Source organism: Acartia tonsa, chromosome 8 (genome assembly GCF_053477335.1).
Source record: "Acartia tonsa isolate MP-2025a chromosome 8, ASM5347733v1, whole genome shotgun sequence".
Lineage (NCBI taxonomy): Eukaryota > Metazoa > Arthropoda > Copepoda > Calanoida > Acartiidae > Acartia > Acartia tonsa.
The window spans coordinates 12,835,918-12,858,360 of record NC_137267.1 but is presented as its reverse complement, the minus strand read 5'-3'; the positions used below and the strand labels follow the sequence as shown (position 1 = coordinate 12,858,360).

Below are 22,443 nucleotides of genomic sequence, written 5' to 3'. Positions count from 1 at the left end.
GAGGGGGAGGGAGGGAGGTGTTTGTATGCTAGCTTTTAACTTAAAGGAAAAGCGCCAAAAAGAATGTACCAAAAAATCTTTTTTCACAGGAAGTAAATAATGTATTGAAAATTTATATTTTTGTTGGTATACAAAATGTATGATTAATATTAAGTACATCAAGAATGTTTTTATTATTTTGTGTAAATATTGCAGAGTATTGTACATGGTACATATTACAATTTAAAGAATATTGGTATTATTAATTTTACTAAAATACTTTAATTTTGTTTATCTTCAATAAATGAAGATGTTCGATTTTTGTACAATTTAAAAATAACTAATTTTTAGACTGGTTTAGAATAGAGTTTTTTTTTTACTTCACAGGTTTTTCTTATAGATAACTTATTGAAATAGCACAGGAAAAATATAAAATATTAACAGTTTTAAATCTTTTTTTAAAGAGTAAAAAAATGCCCTAAAGGGATAGTTTCACGAAGTGCATTTTAAAAAAAATAGTGAACTGTACGTTTTTTCTATTTTAAATAACGTAGTAGTACATAATATAAAGTTATTGATTAAAATTTAAAGATTTGACCAGGGATTTTTCTTAAAAAATGAGTTTTTCATTTTTATTTTCAACTTCGTTGCATGTTATATATATGGCAAAAACTTTTTATACAACAAAATACACATAACAACAAACAATGACCAATAAAATATTTAGTATAGTACTTAGAGTAGTGATTTTTTTATATGTCTTATTAGAATATATTAGGCATTGGATAGATATGATTGTGATAAAGAATTTTAACATTGACCTGACCGAACTTTTTTTTATTTGACAATATCTAAAAAAGTTAGTGATTTTGCAACATAAATTACATGAGAATGGTCTTTATATATATATGTTGTATGGTTAGTTGGTATTTCTGCGTGAGATAATGTGTAAATTGTAAGTAAACTGTACGATTTTCTTTGTTTTTTTTAAAAAGAATCTATAGAAAACCTGTCCTATTTTATTTTTTATGTTTTTTAAGTGACTTGTCCCAAGGGGAACCCCTGTTCAATTTTTTTATAACTCTTGTGAAATATGTGGAAAAAGATTCTCTGATATTGGTGTTTTGACTATACATATTTGGAAAAAAATAGACCATTCTCATGTGATTTATGTGGCAAATCACTTTAACTATTTTAGATATTGTCAAATAAAAAAAGTTTGGTCTGGTCAATGTTAAAAATTCTTTAACATATAATCATATCTATCCAATGCCTAATATATTCTACTAAGACATATAAAAGTTCACTACTCTAAGTACCTTAACTCTTTAAATACACTTCGTAGAACTATCCCTTTAACTTAACTTTTTCAATAGATAATTCTTTAAGATAAATAATATAGCTGCCTCAAAAATAATTGAGCTAAAATTGAATTAGGCGTTTTTGTTTTAGATTCTAATACTTAAAAGTTATTTCTTTGACGCAACTTTTATAATTTCATAATAAATATATTTAACTGCTTAAATTAATCACCAAATGTTATTATAAAACATCTTACTGAACTCATAGGATAAACAAATCTTTATAATGACAAGCTGAAGAAAAAAAATATAATATAGTGACAAAATTATAATTCTCATTGGCACTTTAATGTAAGGGATAGTTCCAAGAAGATTTTTTAAAGCTAGTGTTAAGTAGCCCAACTCTTTTAACAACCCTCATAAAACTACCCCTTTTAAAACACATTCACAAACCCTAATTGGTTGACTAATCTTCATGACAAAAAATCGGTAATATAAAGAAGAATAAAAGGGAATAGTAGTATTCTCAAAATTCCGTAAAGTTGTGAGTAAGATTCCAGTCAAATGCACTTATTAAGTGAAACTGTTTTAAATATGTGTATATATACTATGTGTTTGGTCAACATTAAGAACAGTTAGACTTAATAAGCGCATTTGACTGGAAGATTGCTCACAATTTTTTCTAATGTTAGAATATTGCGAAAGCTACTATTATTCCCTTTGTAATGCCTTAACTAGGGACAAATAGAGAATTAGTGATCAAAGGGGACTATGCATGAACGAAAGCAAATGATCTAATCACCTAACAGGATTAATGTTAGTATTATTTTAGGTCTAGGTACATTCTTTTAAGGAATTTAAGGTTCCCTTGTTGGGAAAAAATGACAAGCGAGTTTAAAAGTGTTAAAAAAGGCCAGAAAGTACCTAATTTGTTCTTAATATGAATAAATAAGCCTTGGATTACAAAATTTACCATAATTATCACAGGAATAATTTTTTAATTTCTTATTTTCATAAAAAAAAATTTAGATTTTTCTTTAGGTTTGTAGTAAGACAAAATTAGCTTTAGATAAATGCCAAGAGATTTGCTAACTTTCATGCATAGTCCCTTTTGTACACACAATAGTATTTACTAATATCAATAGTAAATAAATACTTTACAAATACTAAAATTGTTCTAATATTAACATTTCTCTTGAAAAAGAGTTGGTTTTACTATATGGTAGGTATCCTTCTACTATGGATTGGTAATCAGATCTTGTTTAAGGTACAACCTTCAGTATAATTTGTTGATCAAAAAATAGTAGAGGCTGCCTAAAACTTTTAGAGTAATGAGCTAAAACTATCCTAGGATATTAAAAGTAACCTTTCACAATAAGGGAACTCTTTTGACTTATTCAGTAAATATAATGTTTACTAAAGCCAGTTAGTAAAGCGCTTGCAAACTGTAGACAAACAGGTAAAAAGTAAATATTTTTGAAAACATACAGCAAAGGTTATTTCTTATAAAATTATCTATTATTAAATGATATTGTTAAATCTAAAATGTAAAGTTCCAAGTTTGATCCTAGGAGGCTCCAGCTAGCCTCCCGGTAGCTACTGGACAGGTAAGGAGTCAACTTTAATATACAAAATAAAACAGAAATTATTTGTTTTAGTAGCAATATCTTAAGTAAGTTTATCAAAATCAACAAATTCCTTTAGTCTTCCAGTTACTTTGTTCAGCTCTCTTTCTTCCCCAAATAATCCCAGCACTGACTTGTACAGAGCTTTTCCACCCTGGTCAATCAATCTGTAGTCCATGCTACATCTAATAGATCAATACATCTTTAATATTTGCTGACAAAATACGCAAATCAAGGACAAGGAACCTTAGAATAATATTCTCCCAATTCTTTTCACTAAAATTCTATAAAGTTTGTCTTTCGTTCCTCTCATTGAATTATTTCATTTAAAAGTTTATCATTTATATTGACACGTTTCTTATTTTTAGAAATAAAAAACACTTTATAATCCTATGAAGTTTTTTGTCTGTAGCTCAAGATTTGATTAACCACTGATTCAGTTGGGTTATCCATTCTAGGAAATCTTTATTTGTGTCCCAGGGTGGTTTTAGGCTATCTTTCATAATAGATCCAGTTGTTGGGATGGTTTTATGCTATTTTTCTGCCTTTAAATACCTAACCCTAGATGCGGAGGACAAAGCCACTAGTATAAATAATGAATCGAAGTATTTTTTAAATGTTCAGCATTTAAAAGTTAGTTTTATTAACAAGCAAGTTCAGGTAAGTATTGATCCCTGGCTGCCTCAGGTCTGGGTCCCGCCCCTCCCCCAGACTCCGCCCTGGAGTCTGACCCCTTTAACTCTGCAAATGTTTCTACCATGTAGCAGGGAAGACGTAAACTTTTTGCCATCAGCTCTAAATCCTGAAAAAAAATTATTATTATTAACTTAATCTGTTTCAGTTCTGCATACAAACTATTTACTATTAGCGAAGCTACTGTATCATTCAAATGTACGTCCGTCTGTATAAAACTGAATATTTCAGCTGCTATTAAAGATAGAGAGCTGAAATTATGAATATTGTCATCTTGGTTTTGCCTTACCTCATTATGTTAGTATAAACCTAATCTTATGGTAAATATTTTGATAACAATGACCTAACTAGAACCTTGTGTTAACAGCTATATCAGCAAGGCCGTTTTGAGATCCTAACTAACACATACACTATTACATTTTTAGTTAGCATATTGATTGTAATTCTAACCTTAATATGTTGTTCTGTATCAGCCCAAAGAATAACTGTTCTCTCTCCAAAATCTGCCCACATAGCTAACTCATCAGGTCCCACCATAGCACTTTGGGCCTGCAAATTAAGAGATATTATAACAATAAAAGATTTAATTTATTCACAATGATTATAACCAAAGTTACCCATTGAATAGAACAAAATTCTTAGTTGAAAAGTTTTAACAATTCTAGTTTTAAATTAACCAACTAGAACTCAATAACAGTACATACCAAAAGTTTTTATAAAAAGCGAACTAGATAAAAGTGGTTTTAAAACTTGGGCAACAGTGTAATTTTTCGTCCAATGTACCTACCCTTCCTTCCTTATTAATACTTAAGGTACATTTTGAAAGAATCACTTTTAAGGAATGTTATACCTACCTGACTATAAATTTTTCTAAAGAGTCCTGCGGTCGCTTTGGAAACACTCATTGTCATCTGGTTTAGATTTGTAGTTTTTTAATTTTTGTGTAAAAATAAAAATTATCCACATTATTAAAAATATAAAAGTAAATAGGTAAACAAGCAAATAATGACTTGATTTTCTTTGCTGCAATTGATGTCTATAACTTTAAAGATTGACAGAGATTTTCCGTGAAGATTCTCATGAACAACTTTGTAATACCAACTTTTTTCAGTCGTTTGTTTAGCTTATTGTGTTAGTTATAAGCTTAGCTAATCATTGGTCTTTCTGACCATGTTGTTCATAAAAAAAATTCTACTATTGAGTCATTAAGTCAGAGAGGGGACAATGGACTTTTTATTTCACTAGTCCCCAAAGTTTTATAATAACGTTTTCTTATTCTTTGCTTTAGTTACAACTTTGGGGACTTTTGATTGGTTAGTTTTTTAAGATGAGTGTTTAAACGTTTCAACCCCTAATCTTACAATACAGAAGGGGTAATTTCGTGTATCATCATTGGGATTGTACATGTACATTAATTCATCCTGACTTATCCCTTTAGATCCATGGATTAAGTTTATATAAAAACTATTCCTGTCCAGGCGTGATGTCCAGAGATCTGTTGATGACAAACACCATTTTAAAATCCATGTCAAGCTCATCATCTTCATCATCCTCGTCCTCATCTTCATCCTAAATATTAATTGGTTCATCAATAACGCAATTGACAAATCAATTGATGCTCAAATTTATAAATCAAGTCAATTTTTGAATAAATAAATCTATTAAAAACTTGATAAATCAATATATTAATAATTCAATCAATAAAATAATATAAGAATCGATAATTGTAGTGATTAGGTAATCAATGAATCAATCATTGTATCAAGAGGGGGGGGGGGGAGTTTTGACACATTTGCGTAAACAATGAGTATAGGCTTTATCTTTGGACTAAGAGGATAGGTTATTTGGGATAAAATCATTCTTATTTGATGAATTTGTCATGTACGCTAATGTATGTACACTTTCAGGCCACCAAATTTGGGGAAGAACAGAGGCTGCCTGCGGCTCACTGCGGCAGACATCATAATTTCGCGGTTGCAAATAGCAAATTACAGATTTTCATTTTTCAGACCGCTTAATTATAATGTCTGCCGGCTCTTTGGAAAACTAAGCTGTCCAGAATTAACATCCAGGTACAGCTTAGTTCTTCAAATCATTAACCTTTCCACCTTCCCTATTAACAAATAATGTAATTGGGGGGAGGATAGGACAATAGCTTAGGCCGGGTGAAGTTTAGGTTTCCACCAAATTTCCCAAAATATAACTCTATTTGTTTAGGCCTAACATCAAGATCTTCCAATATTTCCAGACTCCATTAAATGCCCTGAGGCCCCGCCTGGAGACCCTAACCGTACTCCCGTCCTGGCCCCCTGCACCCTTTGGATAACCTCTGGTGAGATTGTGATAATTTGATCCTTCCCTGCATTACAGACCCAGGTAGTTTATTATTGCAAAAGCTGCTCTATAACTAGCCAATCTGTAAGTCTTAAGCCTCAAGGGGGATACAGCATCCTTCCCGCACATTGATGTTTACAGACTGTTAATCCTGTACAGCTGCTGAGGCGCTTTACAACTAAGTGCCACCCACCCATAGGACAACTCCTTGTCCTCTTATTTAACAATAACTGTTAAGTAATCCAAACCTGTTTTTCTCCCTACCCATAGGACAACTCCTTGTCCTCTTATTTAACAATATAGCTGTTAAATAATCCGAACCTGTTTTCCCCCCTACCCCTTTTCATCTCCCTGATAGCTTGCGGTCCCTCCCATACTGCGCCATATTAAAGACATCAAAAATTCGGTGAAGGTTCTCCCCTCATCATTTATTTGTTGTAAAAACACAAAAATATAAAAACACCAAAAAAAAAAAAAATATAAGCTAAAGAGAGGTTATAATTTAAATAAATAAATTAACAACAGCATTCAGTGGTCAATGAAGGAGATCTTCCACACTAAACCGCCCGGAGCAATTACACGCTCAAGGCATAACACCCTCTATCATCCATCTAACTCACACCCCACCCCTTCTCACACCAAACGTTCACAATCCGACTCTGCGACTGTTGCGAGTCGTCGGCCTAAAACCGTCAGAGTTTTAGCCAAAAAACATAAACTCAACACCCCGTTTGAATTACGCGCCAAAAAACTCCTTAAAACAAAAAAAGCGCTACTTCAACGGCAAAAACCGGTTGACCGCAACTCTAGGCCCGTCGTTTCCTCACGCAGGCCCAGCGTTAGTCGCACCCCCCCAGGCCAAAACAGCCACCACCGTAGCCCATCCCCGTCACCTATCCGAGGATTCCCTACACCCCCTGCAGCTCCCCAACTACTTGCAGCCCCCCACTTACCCTCCTCACCTGTTGATCCACTGGTAGCTTTTCCCGTTATACATCCGTATAACGGCCTTTCACCACAAACCCCCACAACCCCTACAGATACTGAAGAGTTTGAGCTAGCCCCACAACAACTAGATTGGGATAATTATTCCCCCATACCATCCTTCCAAAAATCAGCTTCAATTCTTGAAGAAGCTTTGGAACAACTCTATTCTGAAGATTTACAGAAAGAGGTTCAGGACGAGGTTTTTTATAACCCTGAACAGTTCCCATTACACGACCACCTCCCAGGCTCCGCTTATAACGCTTCCACATCGACACACAATATTAGTGTCGATCTATCTGCGCTTGTTACAGCACAAACCCCAACCATGACTGATGAGGCAACCAAACTCATCATCGAATGCGATGAGTGCATGATGATAGACGAAGACTGTCAGAGCATCATAAATAACCCTGACAGGTTTAGCATTGAAAAGCTAGACAATAGTCTATCATTGTTGGAAGAAAAAGCCTCGTCAATTCGCCACATCATAGCTTTCTTTCGCAACAGCCCAGACCCAAGGGTCACCGAAGCTGACATGAACAAAGCGTTACAGCTACGTATAGCCATGCGCTCAAAAATCGAGTTCATTCATGAACATCGTACATCACGTTTGAAAGCTCAACCGATTACGACGACTGCTGCTCCAGCAGTACCTCTCTCTACTTGCTCTGACGACTCGACTACCACTTCAGCAGTCGGATCCGAGGCAGGTACCTTACCATGTGATGGCCAAGTAATTGTGCCTCCAGCAGTTACGACTCAGGCCACAGCTGTTCCTGCTGCAACTATGCTCCAGCAAACAGCTCCCATCCCCAACCGCATAAATCCTACGACATACGCGGTAAAACAAGCAAGGGTAAAACAAAAAAGGGACCCCTTGCTTGTTGAGCTCGACGATCTCTGCGAAAAGTTCGGCGACCTTAAAACGACCGAAGTTAAGCAGTTAGGTCAGTTCAATAAACTTAATGCTCAATTCAAAGAGCTACTCGAAAAGGCACAGCGTTCCTTACATAAAGCCAAAACGCTTTGTGAGGACGCGATGCTTACGGACATGGAGGAAGATGCGACAGCATTGGATGCCCAGTCCACCACGCTCGAAACTGAAATATCCAGCGTGGAATCATACGTTGAACGCTTGAGGGACCGTTTCGGAGTGCCTATCTCAGGACACTCTTTCAACCAGCGTTCTTCCAACATTCCTATCCCTCACTTTTCTGGGGCCAAAACAGATAAACTTGACCTCTTTACATTCCAAAAGAAGTTCCAGATTTACATTGACTCAATGCCTTCAATAGCAGAAGTCGAAGCATTGGAGATACTGAAAGAGAAATGTCTCCAAGGCAATGCACAGATGTTGTGCTCTGCCGAAAAATCCATTAAGGCCTGTATGAAGCAGCTGTCGTTCCACTACGGCAGCAAAACCAGCATCATAGCTAAACGCAAGGCCAAAATCATGGAACTTGGACCATGCCCTAAATACAACTGGGAACAGCAGATCACATGGATGGTAAAACTCCGTTCACTGCTTGCTGACACCCAAGAATTTGCAAAAGAAAATGACGCGGAGCAAACCTTGTATCACGGCAAAACAGATATTGCCAACTCCGTGTTGAATCTTCTTAAAGGCGACTACTTTAAGGAGATGTCTAGAAAATTCATGTTGAGTGCAGATGAGCACGGGGAAGAAGATGGCCAGTATTGCTATGAACAACTTCTCCTCTTTCTTGACTCTGAGCTCCGCCAGCTACAGTATCAGCTCAATCAACATGAAGGGGCATCCCTCCACACTGGCACCGCAACTTCTATCGGCAACAATGCCAACACAAACAGCGGCAGTTCCAGTAACAAACAGTCCAATCATGCTGGTAACAACCCGGGTCATAAAAACTCGAACCGGAGTAAACCAGCCTCCCAAACCTACACAGCCTCCACCTTTTCGGCCTCGGAGGACCCAAAACATCGCCAAAAAGGCAAGTTAGCCGACAAGTCGACTAAGACGCCCACTCCGCTCTTAGCATACACAGGTGCTGCTTCTAAGCCTGTATCGACTGATTGCGCGCTTTGTCAGAACAAACACACATATTTGTTCCAATGCCAGGTGTACATCAATACACCACACAAGGAGAAACGCCAACTCCACGGCAAGACAAAAGCTTGTCATAGGTGCCTCAGAATGGACGCCAACGTCAATTTCGACAATATTGACGAATGGTGGAACAATCACAAAAACGATTGTCGCACCACCTTTTACTGCCAAGCTGACAATTGCCAGTACGCATCCTCACACCGCGTGCAAAAACACATCCTCGCCTGCTCAATTCATGTGGAGCAGAATAAAAAGAGGTTAGGCGATTTCCGCAAATCATTGCCCAAGGATGTCCCTATAACATCTGGCAACCTTCTGTTCATGGATAACATAACCATGAACCTCCAAACCGCTGACACCACACCTGATGTTTCCGACCCCAACACCTTCCCCGATGTTGCTGCTCCCGGCATCTTCATGTGCCAAAACGTCCCTGATCTCTCCGGCAACCCGTTGTTTGTATTCTATGACAGCGGTTGTGGTACAGCCGCAGTTTCAGCTTCTGCAGCGGCTAGACTAGACGCCACAGAACACAGACCTGGACCCACCCTCATGAACGTAGCAGGTGGTAAAGTCGTCCATCTTCCCTATGGCAGTGACAAGTTCACACTGCCATTAGTCGACAGTGCCATGTCCGCAACTATAATTGCTGCAAAAATGGACACGCTGACGGCTCCATTTCCTCGTTGGGACCTCAAGGAGCCTTATGGTGACCTTGCAAATCATTACAAAGGCCACGAGCTCCTCCCTACCGTACCAGATGTCATTGGCGGAGGCCAAGTCGACATAATCCTGGGAATCAAGTACAATTACTTGTTCCCAATGCGCATCTGCTCATTGCCCTGTGGTTTATCTTTATACAGAAGCCCACTTAAGGGTATCGACGGCCACACAGGTGTACTTGGTGGCCCCCACAAGGCTTGGGCTAAAGCAGCTGAGACTGTAAACTTTGTTGGTGCTGCTCTCTTCTTCACCAACGAGCTGTCTGCCTACCGCTATACCACTGAAACACTTCTGAACAGTGGCAGGAATTGGTGCGCGGATGACTCCAAAACCGACACCTTTCCGTATCCCCGTCCAATCACTGTTGAGGAAACAACAGACGAGGACGCTTCGCTGGATGTTCATACATACAGCACCAATATTCAACACGTCAAACGACATGAACGCAAGTATCTTGAGAGTGAAGACATAGGCACTCAAGCACCTTACCGTTGCATAGGATGCCGTGGCTGCAATGACTGCAAAAACGGAGACATTCTGGAGGCAACTTCTCTGAAAGAAGAGGCCGAACAACTCCTAATAAAAAAGTCCATCAAGTTCTCACCTGACGAACGCCGGATCGTAGCATCTCTTCCCTTCATTGCTGATCCGGTTAAGGAGTTACAACCAAACAAAAACAGGGCCCTCAAAGTTCTGGAGTCCCAGCTGCGAAAATTGCAGAAGGATCCAGAGGCCAAACTACAAGTTATGGCGTCACATGACAAACTAGCATTGAATGGCTATTCATGTGACATTGATGACCTATCCCCTGAGGAACGCGCCCTTGTAGACAATCTGCCAGGAGAATACTACCTCCCTTGGCGATTCGTCACTAAAGAAAACTCTCTTTCCACTCCAGTCAGGGTTGTATTTGACGCTTCTGCAACAACCTCGTCAGGTAAAAGTCTGAACGATGTCCTAGCAAAGGGCACAAACAGACTTGAAAAAATCTTAGCTCTGGACATCAATTTCAGAGCAGGCCCACATGCTTTCGCATGCGACATACGGATGGCATACAATCAGATTAAGTTGGATCCATCTGATTTCCGCTGGCACAAGTACTTGTGGGTTGATAGCCTTGCCCCTGGTGGCACCATCAGAACGCGCATCATGCGCACCATCATTTATGGGGTTAAACCTTCTGGCAACCAAACGGCAGAAGGTCTTGAACAGGTAGCTCAGTATGTCATGGACAACCATCCTGAACATACTGCAGGTGCCCAGGTTCTCAAAACCAAAACTTATGTTGATGATACTTCTGATTCAACAGACTCCGCAATTGAACTAGACAAAATCATTGCGGGAGTTAAATTCACTCTTGACTTAGCAGGCATGAGCGTCAAAAGCTTTGTCAAATCTTCAGCTGTACCTGAAGACACTGTGTCGAATGATGGCACACATGTTAGCTACCTCGGCTATCGATGGGCTCCACTTGCTGACACTCTCAGTCTGGACGTCAAACCTCTCTCGTTCGGTAAAACAAAACGAGGTAAAAGACCTCCACCAGTAGAAGGAAGTCTTGAGGAGGCTCTCCTACACAATTTCACAAAAAGAACAATCTTGTCGCAAGTTGCCTCTAACTTCGACCTTCTCGGACTCTGCACCCCCGTGACTGCTAAATTCAAAGCAGACTATCACGACCTCCTCTCTCACGCCACTGGTTGGGACGACGGTCTCCCAACCAAGTTGCTTCCCACATGGGTGACGAACATTGAAACGATGCAACAACTTGCGTCAGTTTCGTGCCCACGGTCCGTAATTCCGGCAAATTCTGAGCCCAAAGTTGATCTGTTAGTATCTGTTGATGCTAGTCAAAACATGGCAATCGTATGCGTGCATGTTAGGTCAAGGTCTCTCACAGGCGAGGTCACTGTCCGACTAGCTGCTGCCAAATCAAAGATTGTAACCGGTAGCACAATTCCTCGAGCAGAGCTCAGGGCAGCTGTTGTAGGCACCATTCTCGCAACAACCGTTGCCAAAAATCTCAAAAACAAGGTAGAAAAAGTCACCTATTTCACGGACTCTTCCGTTGTGTTGTCTTGGCTTCATCAAGATGCACGCCCTCTTTCTCTTGGCGTACGCAGCTGCGTCATCGAAATTCGCCGATTCTCTTCCCCAGACCAATGGCGACATGTTGAATCTGAAAACAACATAGCCGACTTGGGTACTCGTTTCCTCGCCACTATCAAGGATATCGATGCTAATTCTGAATGGCAAAACGGCAAACCCTGGATGTATCTTGATTACCAGGACATGCCAGCCCAATCCTTCCAAGATCTTAAACTATCAATGGAAGCGAAGCAGGCCGCTGCCCAAGAGGTCAGAATCCTCCACGGTGATACGAAATCACCTCAGGAAAGAACGGCAGAGATAACCAAGTTCTCAAATTATCTCTACGACCCGTGCAAACGGTCATGGCCCAAGTCTCTCCGTGTCATGGCCATTGTTCGAAAATTCTGCTTTTTCGACTTCAAATCGTACCGTAATTTGAAGGCCCCCCCTCATCCAAATCCTCAGGTCGTCCAACTTTCGGACGAAGAAATCCACAAGGCGGAGAATTACTACTTTAGACTCGCTACTAAAGAAGTGCTTAAGTTCTCCAACTCAAAGGCCCACGGCAACAATGTCGTCACTGACGATGGCATTATCAAATACAATGGTCGTATTGTCGAGGGCACTAACATAGAAGACGTTGACAATATCATGCCTGATTTGTCTCCCCTCCACTTCGTTAGACCGATAGTCGATCGGTATAGCTTAATAGCATACTCCGTTATGCTATACGCCCATCAAGAGCTTGCACTACACAGAAATGTAAACGCAACACTCTTAGAATCCAGGCACATTGCCTACATTCTTAATGGCAGAGATCTCTCCAAAGAGATCAGAGCGGCTTGCCCACATTGTCGTAGGTTCAAGGCCAAGCTACTAGAAGCTGAAATGGGACCAATCCATCAAAACAGATTGACCATTGCTCCCCCGTTCTACTACTGCCAACTTGACCTAATGGGTCCGTTCTTAGCTCACTGTGAACATAACCACAGATCCACAGTCAAGGTTTGGGGTCTAGTCTGTAGAGACCCAGCCTCATCCGCAACGGCTTGTTATGCTATGACGAAGTATAACACAGACGCTTTTCTTCAAGCTTTCCAACGATTCGTTCATCGTTATTGCTACCCTAAAAAGGTCTTCATCGACCCAGGTGCACAGCTCATCAAGGGCGTAGCAAAATCAGAGTTTTCCATGGCTGACATCACTAAAACGCTCAATGGAAAAAGCTGCAGCATAGAGTACGAGATCGGTCCCACTGCTGCCCACAATTATCAAGGTTGCGTGGAACGCTCAATCAAAGAGATCAAAACTTTGTTCCATGCAACATTCAACGGTCTCAAGCTGGACGTCATGTCCTTTGAGACCGCCTTTTCATACATTGCCAATGAAATAAACAACATGCCAATCTGCACGGTATCCAGAACGGAGGATATAGGTCACGCAGACCTTATCACGCCTAACCGTCTGATACACGGCAGGAATAACAGGCGTGCACCCACTGGACCAATGAGGGTAGAGCAACCATCCCGCCTATTGGAACAGATGGAACGCCTCTATCAATCATGGTGGCAGATCTGGCTGTATGAACGCCTTCCAGATTACATTCCAAGACCAAAGAAATTTGGCAAAACAGGTCCACAACCAAAAGAAATGGATATCGTTGTTTTCCTCCGGTCCCCAGATGAGTTGATTGGCGATCAACTCTGGCGCCTTGGCCAGGTCCTACACCTCATCACTTCTGATGATGGTATCGTCCGTCAGGTAATTATCCGTTGGCGGAAACACTGGAAGGAAGAGTTTCATGAAACCAGAAGAAGTGTCCGGCACATTGCCATCCTGTTCTCCGAGGACGAGCTCGCGCTAATTGACCAGATCAGATCCGCGGCCTCCAAGTGTGACGAGTCTTACACTTCGGAGCAACGCAAACAAAAAACCTCCCATTAAAACCATTCCTGTAACGGGATAACACAATGCATTGCACATGAGTTACATAATAATAACATAATAGATAATAATTTTAACTTCATTTGATACGCATTTCCAAGATTTGCATTTCTAATTTTAAACCTACTAATAAAGGCTGTAGTTGCCGAAGATAGTAATTTTACCCTCATTGACACGCATTTCCATGATCTGCATGCTTCAATTTTAAACCTACTAATAAAGGCTGTAGTTGCCGAAGATAATAATTTTAACCTCACAGACACGCATTTCCATGATATGCATTTGTGATAAATTTTTCATTCAAATAAATAAAGGCTGTAAGTGCCGAAGACATAAAAAACCTACCTATTAAATAAAGGCTGAATTGGCCCACCTCCCTGAATACGGCTGTAATTGCCTTACAAACCAACAATTAATATTAATAATGTTATTATTAAATATTAAATTACAACAAAAGAAGAATCCTACTTACAGGTTCACACACCTGTTAATAACGTTAATAATCATATTATTAAATGTTAAATTATAACAAGTAAATGATGATTAATGCCCTTAATAATCTTATTATTAAATGATGAATTGCCTCTAGAAGTTTAACCCACCTACGAGGATGATGGTTCTACATCAATAACCGATAAATTGATTCCAGCCGAAGAAAATCTGGATTAGTGTTATCAAATATTAAATTTAAATGTTCTTATATAATAATCATTATTTGCCAATCTTCCTTTAGCTTTACGAATATTATAAACCATTGTAAACAATACACCCCATAAAAGCCTTCTCTTTCTCTTTTATAAACAAAATCTTTTTTTATTCCAGGATGGATTCCAACATTTCCGCCATCTCCAACAACGGCCCCGTTCTCAGCGCCCCTCTAACCAAACCGCTAGCTGTTGTTGAAAAAGATCTAAAGGAGAAGAGAAAGGAGCTGCTAGATCGACTACACCCAGGCTCCGTTACCCGAATTGAACCCGCTCTGTTCCAGAATGTCAACAACCCGGATATACGGGAGATGCTTGAAGCTGAAAATACATTATTGGAAGCTACCTTGTGCGCTCAAGAAAATATCAAAACTCTTGAAGAAAAAATTAACCAGGAACTGCACAAGATAGACGTCACTGACAACCAGGGTGGAAACTTCCTACCTAACGAGGAAGAATACGTTCAAATCCCGGCTTGGACTCTAAAAGGCACCCACTGTTCAAGTACCCGCCAGGTTAGGGAAGAGGCTCAGAAGAGAGCCCGCCTCGAAATATTATACAAACAAAAATTTCCCGAGGAGCCTAAACCCCCCCCGTGTAACATGGACAGTGAATTGACAAAGAGTATTGATAATCTCTATCAAATATTCCATGCTAGCCCAATGCCCACCTTCTTCGACAGATGGCACCAACTTGATCTGATACATGAGCTGCTTGGAAAGGATGATGTATCCGCCCCCAGATTCCAAAAAATGTACTCCCTTTACGTACAGGCGGAATACCTCAGAGGCAAGGAAGCAGCGATGGAAACCACACTCGCCCGTTTAGAGTTCCACCGTGAACAGAAGTTCTACGAATACAGAAAAAAGACTTCTGACAATATGCAAAATTCCATCAGCCAGATTCCAAAGCATAATAGTAAAATGCTCTACTGTAGAAATCAAGCTTGCCCTGACTGTAAGCACACCACCAAACCTTCTTTGAAAACCCACGGTCTCCAGAATTCTGGTTCAAGAAGGAAAAAACAAAAAGTTTCCCAGGTCAAACAGCAGGAACCCTCCACCTCAAGACAGCGCTCACGCTCCCGCTCGTCTACAAAACGGCGCTCGCCATCTAGGCGCCGTTATTCTACACGACACTATTCCCCAAAACGCCGTTCTTATTCTAGAAGGCGTTCTCCCCCGAGACAACGTTCACCTACACGACAACGGTCACCATCACCTGCTGTACGTCAAGACTACCGCCGACCAGCAGACTATGATGATAGATATGCACACAACCATATCAACACACCACAGGGTAGATACGTTCGTCACTTCCAAAGTGAGAGTCATCATGATAACACCTATGAACCCTCACGCCAGGACGGTTACGGCTATATACCTGTAACAGACCGTCTCTATTAAATCTCTATCAAAATTTTCTATTAAAGGAAAAATGTGTCGATAAATAAAATTATTATTTTCTCTCATCCTGTTTGTGCCGCTACAAGTTTCGTTTTATCAATTTTATCAAATTTTATCTAATTTCAGATAAAACCCAAACCACAATGAGTCTGCCATTCGACTTGCTGGCTAAAATTGGCAAGCCCTATGACCACCACAAATACATCCTGTATGAAGTCAGAGACATCAAAGGTATGTTAGAGTCCATCCGGCGTGGTATTCATGACCACACCCGGCTGTTCCCGGAGGATGTGGTAAACCGCCGTTACCTGGACGGTTTTGCCAGGCATATCGAGTATCTCGAGGAAGAGATTGATTCGTGGAGGATGTGGGCATTTAGTATGCCCCCAGAATTGGCCAGGCGCGAAGTCAGCATCCTTCGCTATGAAGTGCTGCTTCTTGCGTCAAAGATGGGCCCGGCCGTGGAAGCCCAGCATTTTGCCCTCTTCCCCGTCTGGAGCCCCCCCAAAACTACAACCCCCTGGCGCCAAATTTCTCTAACCAAAGTTAGAAAATTTAAAAAAGCCTCCCAGCGTGCCCGGAAGCAAGCCCGTGAGGCCAACGCGGATCTCTCAGCCGCCAAAAAAGAACTGGAGACCATGGACCTTTGTCTCCAATTCCAAAAATTAAAATTGTAAATTCATTTTTTCCAATGTGTTTTCCTTTTCCCTTTCTTCCATTTTTTATTCAAATCCAAAACCAATATGTCTTTCAGAAAAGACATAATAATTCCAATAAAAAAAAGTGATGACCAGCCACTCCGAATGCCACTTCCATTTTTTAAAGGTCCAGCGGTGACGGCTTCGGGGGTGTATTGTCATGTATTCTTTTTTCTCCACTTTATATTGTACATTGCAGTGATCAGCCCACAGCCCTATGTTCTTCTTTTTCTTGCCGGGAGTGTCATGTACGCTAATGTATGTACACTTTCAGGCCACCAAATTTGGGGAAGAACAGAGGCTGCCTGCGGCTCACTGCGGCAGACATCATAATTTCGCGGTTGCAAATAGCAAATTACAGATTTTCATTTTTCAGACCGCTTAATTATAATGTCTGCCGGCTCTTTGGAAAACTAAGCTGTCCAGAATTAACATCCAGGTACAGCTTAGTTCTTCAAATCATTAACCTTTCCACCTTCCCTATTAACAAATAATGTAATTGGGGGGAGGATAGGACAATAGCTTAGGCCGGGTGAAGTTTAGGTTTCCACCAAATTTCCCAAAATATAACTCTATTTGTTTAGGCCTAACATCAAGATCTTCCAATATTTCCAGACTCCATTAAATGCCCTGAGGCCCCGCCTGGAGACCCTAACCGTACTCCCGTCCTGGCCCCCTGCACCCTTTGGATAACCTCTGGTGAGATTGTGATAATTTGATCCTTCCCTGCATTACAGACCCAGGTAGTTTATTATTGCAAAAGCTGCTCTATAACTAGCCAATCTGTAAGTCTTAAGCCTCAAGGGGGATACAGCATCCTTCCCGCACAGAATTTCCCCAAGTTTTGAGATTTTTTATGTCTCCAGGTTCAGGAGCTGCAGTCCTCCAGCTTGTCTCAGGACAGGTAAAAATAAAAATAATTTTTTTGAAGAGATAGACGTCAACTAACTTATAAAACAAAATATGCATCTTTTTTCTTCAAATTATTTTTATCCCTAATAACCTATCCTCTCAATCGCAAATTTGTCAAAACTTGCCCCCCTCTTATTAAATCAATCAATGAATCAATTAATGAGTCAATCAATGAATCAATCAATGAATCAATCAATGAATCAATCAATGAATCAACCAATGAACCAATCTAATAATTCATTAATGAATCTATCAATAAATCAATCATTGAATCAATCAGCGAATAAATAAATAAATCAATGAATGAATCAAAGAATGAATCAATAAATGAATCAATCAATAATCAATTTCTGAAAATGTATGTTTTTGAGAGAAAAAACTGACCTCGTCGTCATCTTCTTCATCATCTAGATCCTCATGATCATGTAAATCTTCCAGGAACTCTTCATCCAGCATGTGCTCCTGATGATAAGAATATTATATTTTTTATTTCAAACTTCATGATTTAACCAAGCTAACTGAATAACCTCCAGAGGACGGGATACACCATTAGATCTTTTTTTAGGTGAACCTCAGAAATAAATCTTGCTTATGAAGTGCATGATGACGAGTAAAATGACCTACAGTCAACAAACTCTTATATTGCACTACCTTTGTATGGAATTCTTTACATTTCTTTAAAGTACTACTACGAAAAAAAAAAATACTTACATCAATATTTGAAAATTATAATACCAATCAGAAGGTATCCAAGTTCCGTATGAAAAAAAGGACTTGCAATTACCTCATGTAAATGATGGTGTATGTGGTTGTGATGAACTCTTCTCACAATTCTACTGTAGGCCTTCTCTCTTTCTATCTCCTCTCTCTCCCTCTCCAGTTGCTGAGCTCTTCAAAACATAAGATAGGTAGTTCATTTTTATTGTATTATACTCCAGGCAACTACCTGACAAATCAATCAATGACCCATTAATTTGCAGAATGTTTTTCATTAAAAGATATATGCTTCCAATATTACATTCAAAGTGTTGAGAAAACACATCAAGTTTTATTTTTTTAAAGATAGGGCTGTAAAATTTTACAGTTAGTTTAACATCAATTTGAAGAAATAAATCATGTATGCAGCAAAAGCAAACGCCTCATTATCGTCACATTCAAAGTGCAAAATCTATCTGAGCATGGTAATTTGTAATACAGAAGGTGAGTTAAATCCATTAAATAAAATAAAAGATAATGATCAACTTGTTAAGTTGTATTACCTTATCATTTCTAATTCATCTTCTAACGGAGTATCTAGATCTCTTTCAGGTTGATCAAAAATCCAGTTTGAAGCTGCCAGAGCGGATTTGTTGCCCGTCCAATACAAGGCCTTCACTGCTCCATTTCTAAATAAAGATTTATAAAATAATAATCGACAGTGAAGGCCAACAAAACATTCAATTAAAGGATTCATCATTATCCGCTTTTTTTATGGTCATTTAATCAATTAATCTATAGGTAAACATGTATGAACAACCAGAGAATTACCAGCATCCCTCTGTTAGAGACCTTTTGATTCTGCTTTCTGGTCTTTTTGAGCGACTTGACTGTATTTGAATTCCCGACGCTAATGGTTGATTTTCAAACACCAAATTGAAAGTCGGCACGACACAGGTTCCTCGGGGTGGGGACATACAGTTATTTAAAACCTTTTTTCTCTATTGTTTTACTTTAATATTTAATTATTAACTTGATTTTAGTTTATAAATACCTACCTACTTATCTCCATATTATGCGATTAAGGGGGGGGGGGGGAGTTTTGACACTTTGCGTAAACCTGGTGTATAGGCTTTTCTTTATCTTTTGACTGAGAGAATAGGTTATTACAGATAAAATCATTCTTATATGATGAATTTTCCCAAGTTTTAAGATTTTTTGGATAGGCATCCTGGTCTAGGAGCTGCAGTCCTTCAGGTTTAAGAGCTGCAGGCCTCCAATTGCTCTCTGGACAGGTAATAAATTAATTTTTTTTTTTACAGATTTAGATGTTAACTTATAGAACAAAAAATGCATATTTCTTAATGTTATTTACCTACATATTTGAAGAAAAAAGAAGCATATATTTTTTTTAATTTGGCATCTATCTCTTAAAGAAATATTTGAATTCTAATTTTTACCTGTCCAGAGACCACCTGGAGGCCTGCAGCTTCGGAACCTGGAAACCTATCCAAAACCTTGGGACAATTCATCATATAAGAATGATTTTATCTTTAATACCTATCCTCTCAGTCCAAAGATAAAGAAAAGCCTATACACCAGGTTTACGCAAAGTGTCAAAACTCCCCCCCCCCCCCTTAATCGCATAATATGGAGATAAGTAGGTAGAGAATTAAGACTACATACATACCAGGTTTACGCAAATGTGTCAAAACTCCCCCCCCCCCCCCTCCCCCACTTTATCAATATAAAGAAATATCCAACAATGAGTTTAACAAAAAAAAGGTCTCTTTTTTAGTGCGAATTATCTCTTTAAGTGACCTCTTCACTCGCTGACTGACTCCTCCTCCTTCAGTCATTTTCCTCATCTCCTCCTTTACTCCTTCTCCTCCTTTACTACTTTTTCTCCTCTCCACCTTTAATCCTTCACTCCTCCCTCCTTCAATGAGAAAAGTTGTGTAAATACTTTAGGTATTAATTAGATAGCATATGAAACCAATGCAATGCACATTGGGGCAAATCAACCAAAAATGGGATTTAATTATTTAGTACCCTTAAAATTCATCTCACTAAAATTTCATTTTATACTTTTTTGTAGGTAATTTAACAACAAACAAATTTACTTTTATGTTTTTTTCTGTCATTTGAAAGAAACATGGAGATAAAGGTCATTTTATGAAGGTAGATAGAAAATTACCAGATTAACCCCTCCCGAAAATAGCCCCCCCTTACCCTATCCATCTATCTATCCATCAATCTATCCATCTATCTATCCATCTACCTATCCATCTATCTATCCATCTATCTATCCATCTATCTATCCATCTATCTATCCATCTATCTATCCATCTATCTATCCATCTATCTATCCATCTATCTATCCATCTATCTATCCATCTATCTATCCATCTATCTATCCATCTATCTATTCATCTATCTATCCATCTATCTATCTATACATCTATCTATCTATCCATCTATCTATCCATCTATCTATCCATCTATCTATCCATCTATCTATCCATCTATTTATCCATCTATCTATCCATCTATCTATCCATCTATCTATCCATTTATCTATCCATCTGTCTATCCATTTACTTATCCATCTATCTATCCATATATCTATTCATCTACCTATCCATCTATCTATCCATCTATCTATCCATCTATCTATCCATCCATCTATCTATCCATCAACTATCTTGAATTTCGTGTTTAAAATGTCTAATTAGGGGTTTTGGTTATCAGAGCAATATGAGAATTTTTTAGAAGCGCAGCTACCCTATCAATAGCTTTTTGGGCACTTAAAAGTGTAACTATGTCAATTGTAGTCCGATTTTAGTGTTCAAAGTGTCAAATTTGGGGTCATGGAATTCATTTCAGTAGGAGGGGAGGGGATGGTGTAAAGGGGGTGGATGGGGATCCTTATTTTAGCAAGCTACAAGTTTCACTTTATTTTTATGTTTAATAAATCCATTATAAATGTGGGCATGATTAACATAAATTTTTATTTACTAATATCTATATTTATAATGATATTATGATTCTTGTTTACTGTTCATATGAATACTAGCGGCTTCGCTCCTAGCCTCTAGGGGATTTGCCCCAAGAGGTAATTAAACAAGGATGACAACATCCATGAAAGAAGCGAAGCTCTGAAATGGAAGGACAAACAAACATTAACACTTGTGAAGTGTCAGAACTGAATATTAATGCATGTCTATACAAAATTGTAATTAAAACTGATTAAATACATGTTACTGTTTAAGGACATACTGACATTTTTAGGACTTGATTATAGAGTTGCTTCGCTTATAACATTACACCTTGAATCAGGAATCAGAATTCAAAAAATCAGATGAATAGGATATTTTTAACATTCAAAACCATTATTTGTTGTCAAAAAAGTAAAAATCAGCTTGTTATAAATGGATGTACGGACTTTCTGGTAACGATTATAGAGTTGCTGTGCTTTCTAAGTCGTACCTAGCTGTTGTAGAAATCAGCATGAAAAGTTTAAGATCGATAGGACAGTTCTAGCCTGTTTAAGTTAAGTAAAAGAGCTATCTGTACCAGACGTACGGACGGACCGACCCTAATTATAGAAATATGAAAAAATTGAGGAGGATTTTTATTTTTGAAAAAGAGCTTTAATCAACCACAGGACCAGTAGATATATTCCCTGAAGAGTAGAATTCAATCGGTTTAGTGGTTAGCGAGATCTTAAGAGATGGGCGGACAAACATCAAGCTACTTTGTATTATATATTAACACCTAGGGATCTAAGGAACAAAACAATAACCGATTAATATGTACATCCCCAATATTGATACATATTTAATAAATTATATTTCAAAATTATTTGTCTGTAGATGACAATTAGTGGTTGAAAAGTTTTAACACTTATCTTAATGAACCAACCAATAAAAAATCAATTAAATTTCCTGAAGTTCTTATGCTAACGAATATAAAAACGTTATTATAAAACTTTGAAGGTTGGGGACTAGTGTAATTAACAGTCCCCTCGCTTTCTAAATAAAACTGCTGACATTAAACATGAATACCATGTAACTACATAATTTAAAAACAAAGCATTACCAATAGACAGACAGATAGACTACTTGCTAATTCCAATTTAGAATGATTATAAGAACCTCACGTTATTTGCATATTTACTTTACCTTTCCGCAGTGAGGTAGGGGACATTGGGCTGTTTATAACACTAGTCCCAAAAGTTTTACAGTTGTGTGTTCAAACGTTT

At 38.6% G+C, this 22,443-nt stretch overlaps 2 protein-coding genes across 5 annotated transcripts in view; one reads left to right on the top strand and one right to left on the bottom strand.

Annotated features, from left to right (window-relative positions):
- Window positions 1–2,412: 2,412 nt before the first annotated feature.
- The window catches only part of LOC145326024 (uncharacterized), a 25,016-nt gene continuing 4,985 nt past the window's right edge, over window positions 2,413–22,443 (bottom strand). For both annotated transcript variants that reach the window (XM_080169117.1, XM_080169118.1), the window contains 9 exons: window positions 18,743–18,868; window positions 18,268–18,373; window positions 17,868–17,945; window positions 5,072–5,167; window positions 4,453–4,512; window positions 4,049–4,147; window positions 3,582–3,707; window positions 2,982–3,092; window positions 2,413–2,557 (listed from right to left, as the gene is read on the bottom strand). In XM_080169117.1, the coding sequence (XP_080025243.1) occupies window positions 2,543–2,557; window positions 2,982–3,092; window positions 3,582–3,707; window positions 4,049–4,147; window positions 4,453–4,512; window positions 5,072–5,167; window positions 17,868–17,945; window positions 18,268–18,373; window positions 18,743–18,868 (817 nt within the window). In that variant the 3' untranslated portion in view covers window positions 2,413–2,542. The remainder of the gene's footprint in view (window positions 2,558–2,981; window positions 3,093–3,581; window positions 3,708–4,048; window positions 4,148–4,452; window positions 4,513–5,071; window positions 5,168–17,867; window positions 17,946–18,267; window positions 18,374–18,742; window positions 18,869–22,443) is intronic.
- LOC145326003 (uncharacterized) lies at window positions 5,478–17,403 on the top strand. Of its 3 annotated transcripts, XM_080169076.1 has the most exons (3): window positions 5,512–5,670; window positions 5,816–5,974; window positions 14,586–15,874. In XM_080169076.1, exon 3 carries the CDS (start codon window positions 14,587–14,589, stop codon window positions 15,871–15,873), a length of 1,287 nt encoding a protein of 428 aa, XP_080025202.1. In that variant the 5' UTR covers window positions 5,512–5,670; window positions 5,816–5,974; window position 14,586; the 3' UTR covers window position 15,874. The 3 variants fall into 3 exon arrangements, 1 of the variants encoding a protein (XP_080025202.1); XR_013881727.1 differs by lacking the exon at window positions 14,586–15,874 and adding an exon at window positions 17,156–17,403 and having other exon boundaries at window positions 5,478–5,974; XR_013881728.1 differs by lacking the exons at window positions 5,512–5,670; window positions 5,816–5,974; window positions 14,586–15,874 and adding exons at window positions 16,871–17,010; window positions 17,156–17,403.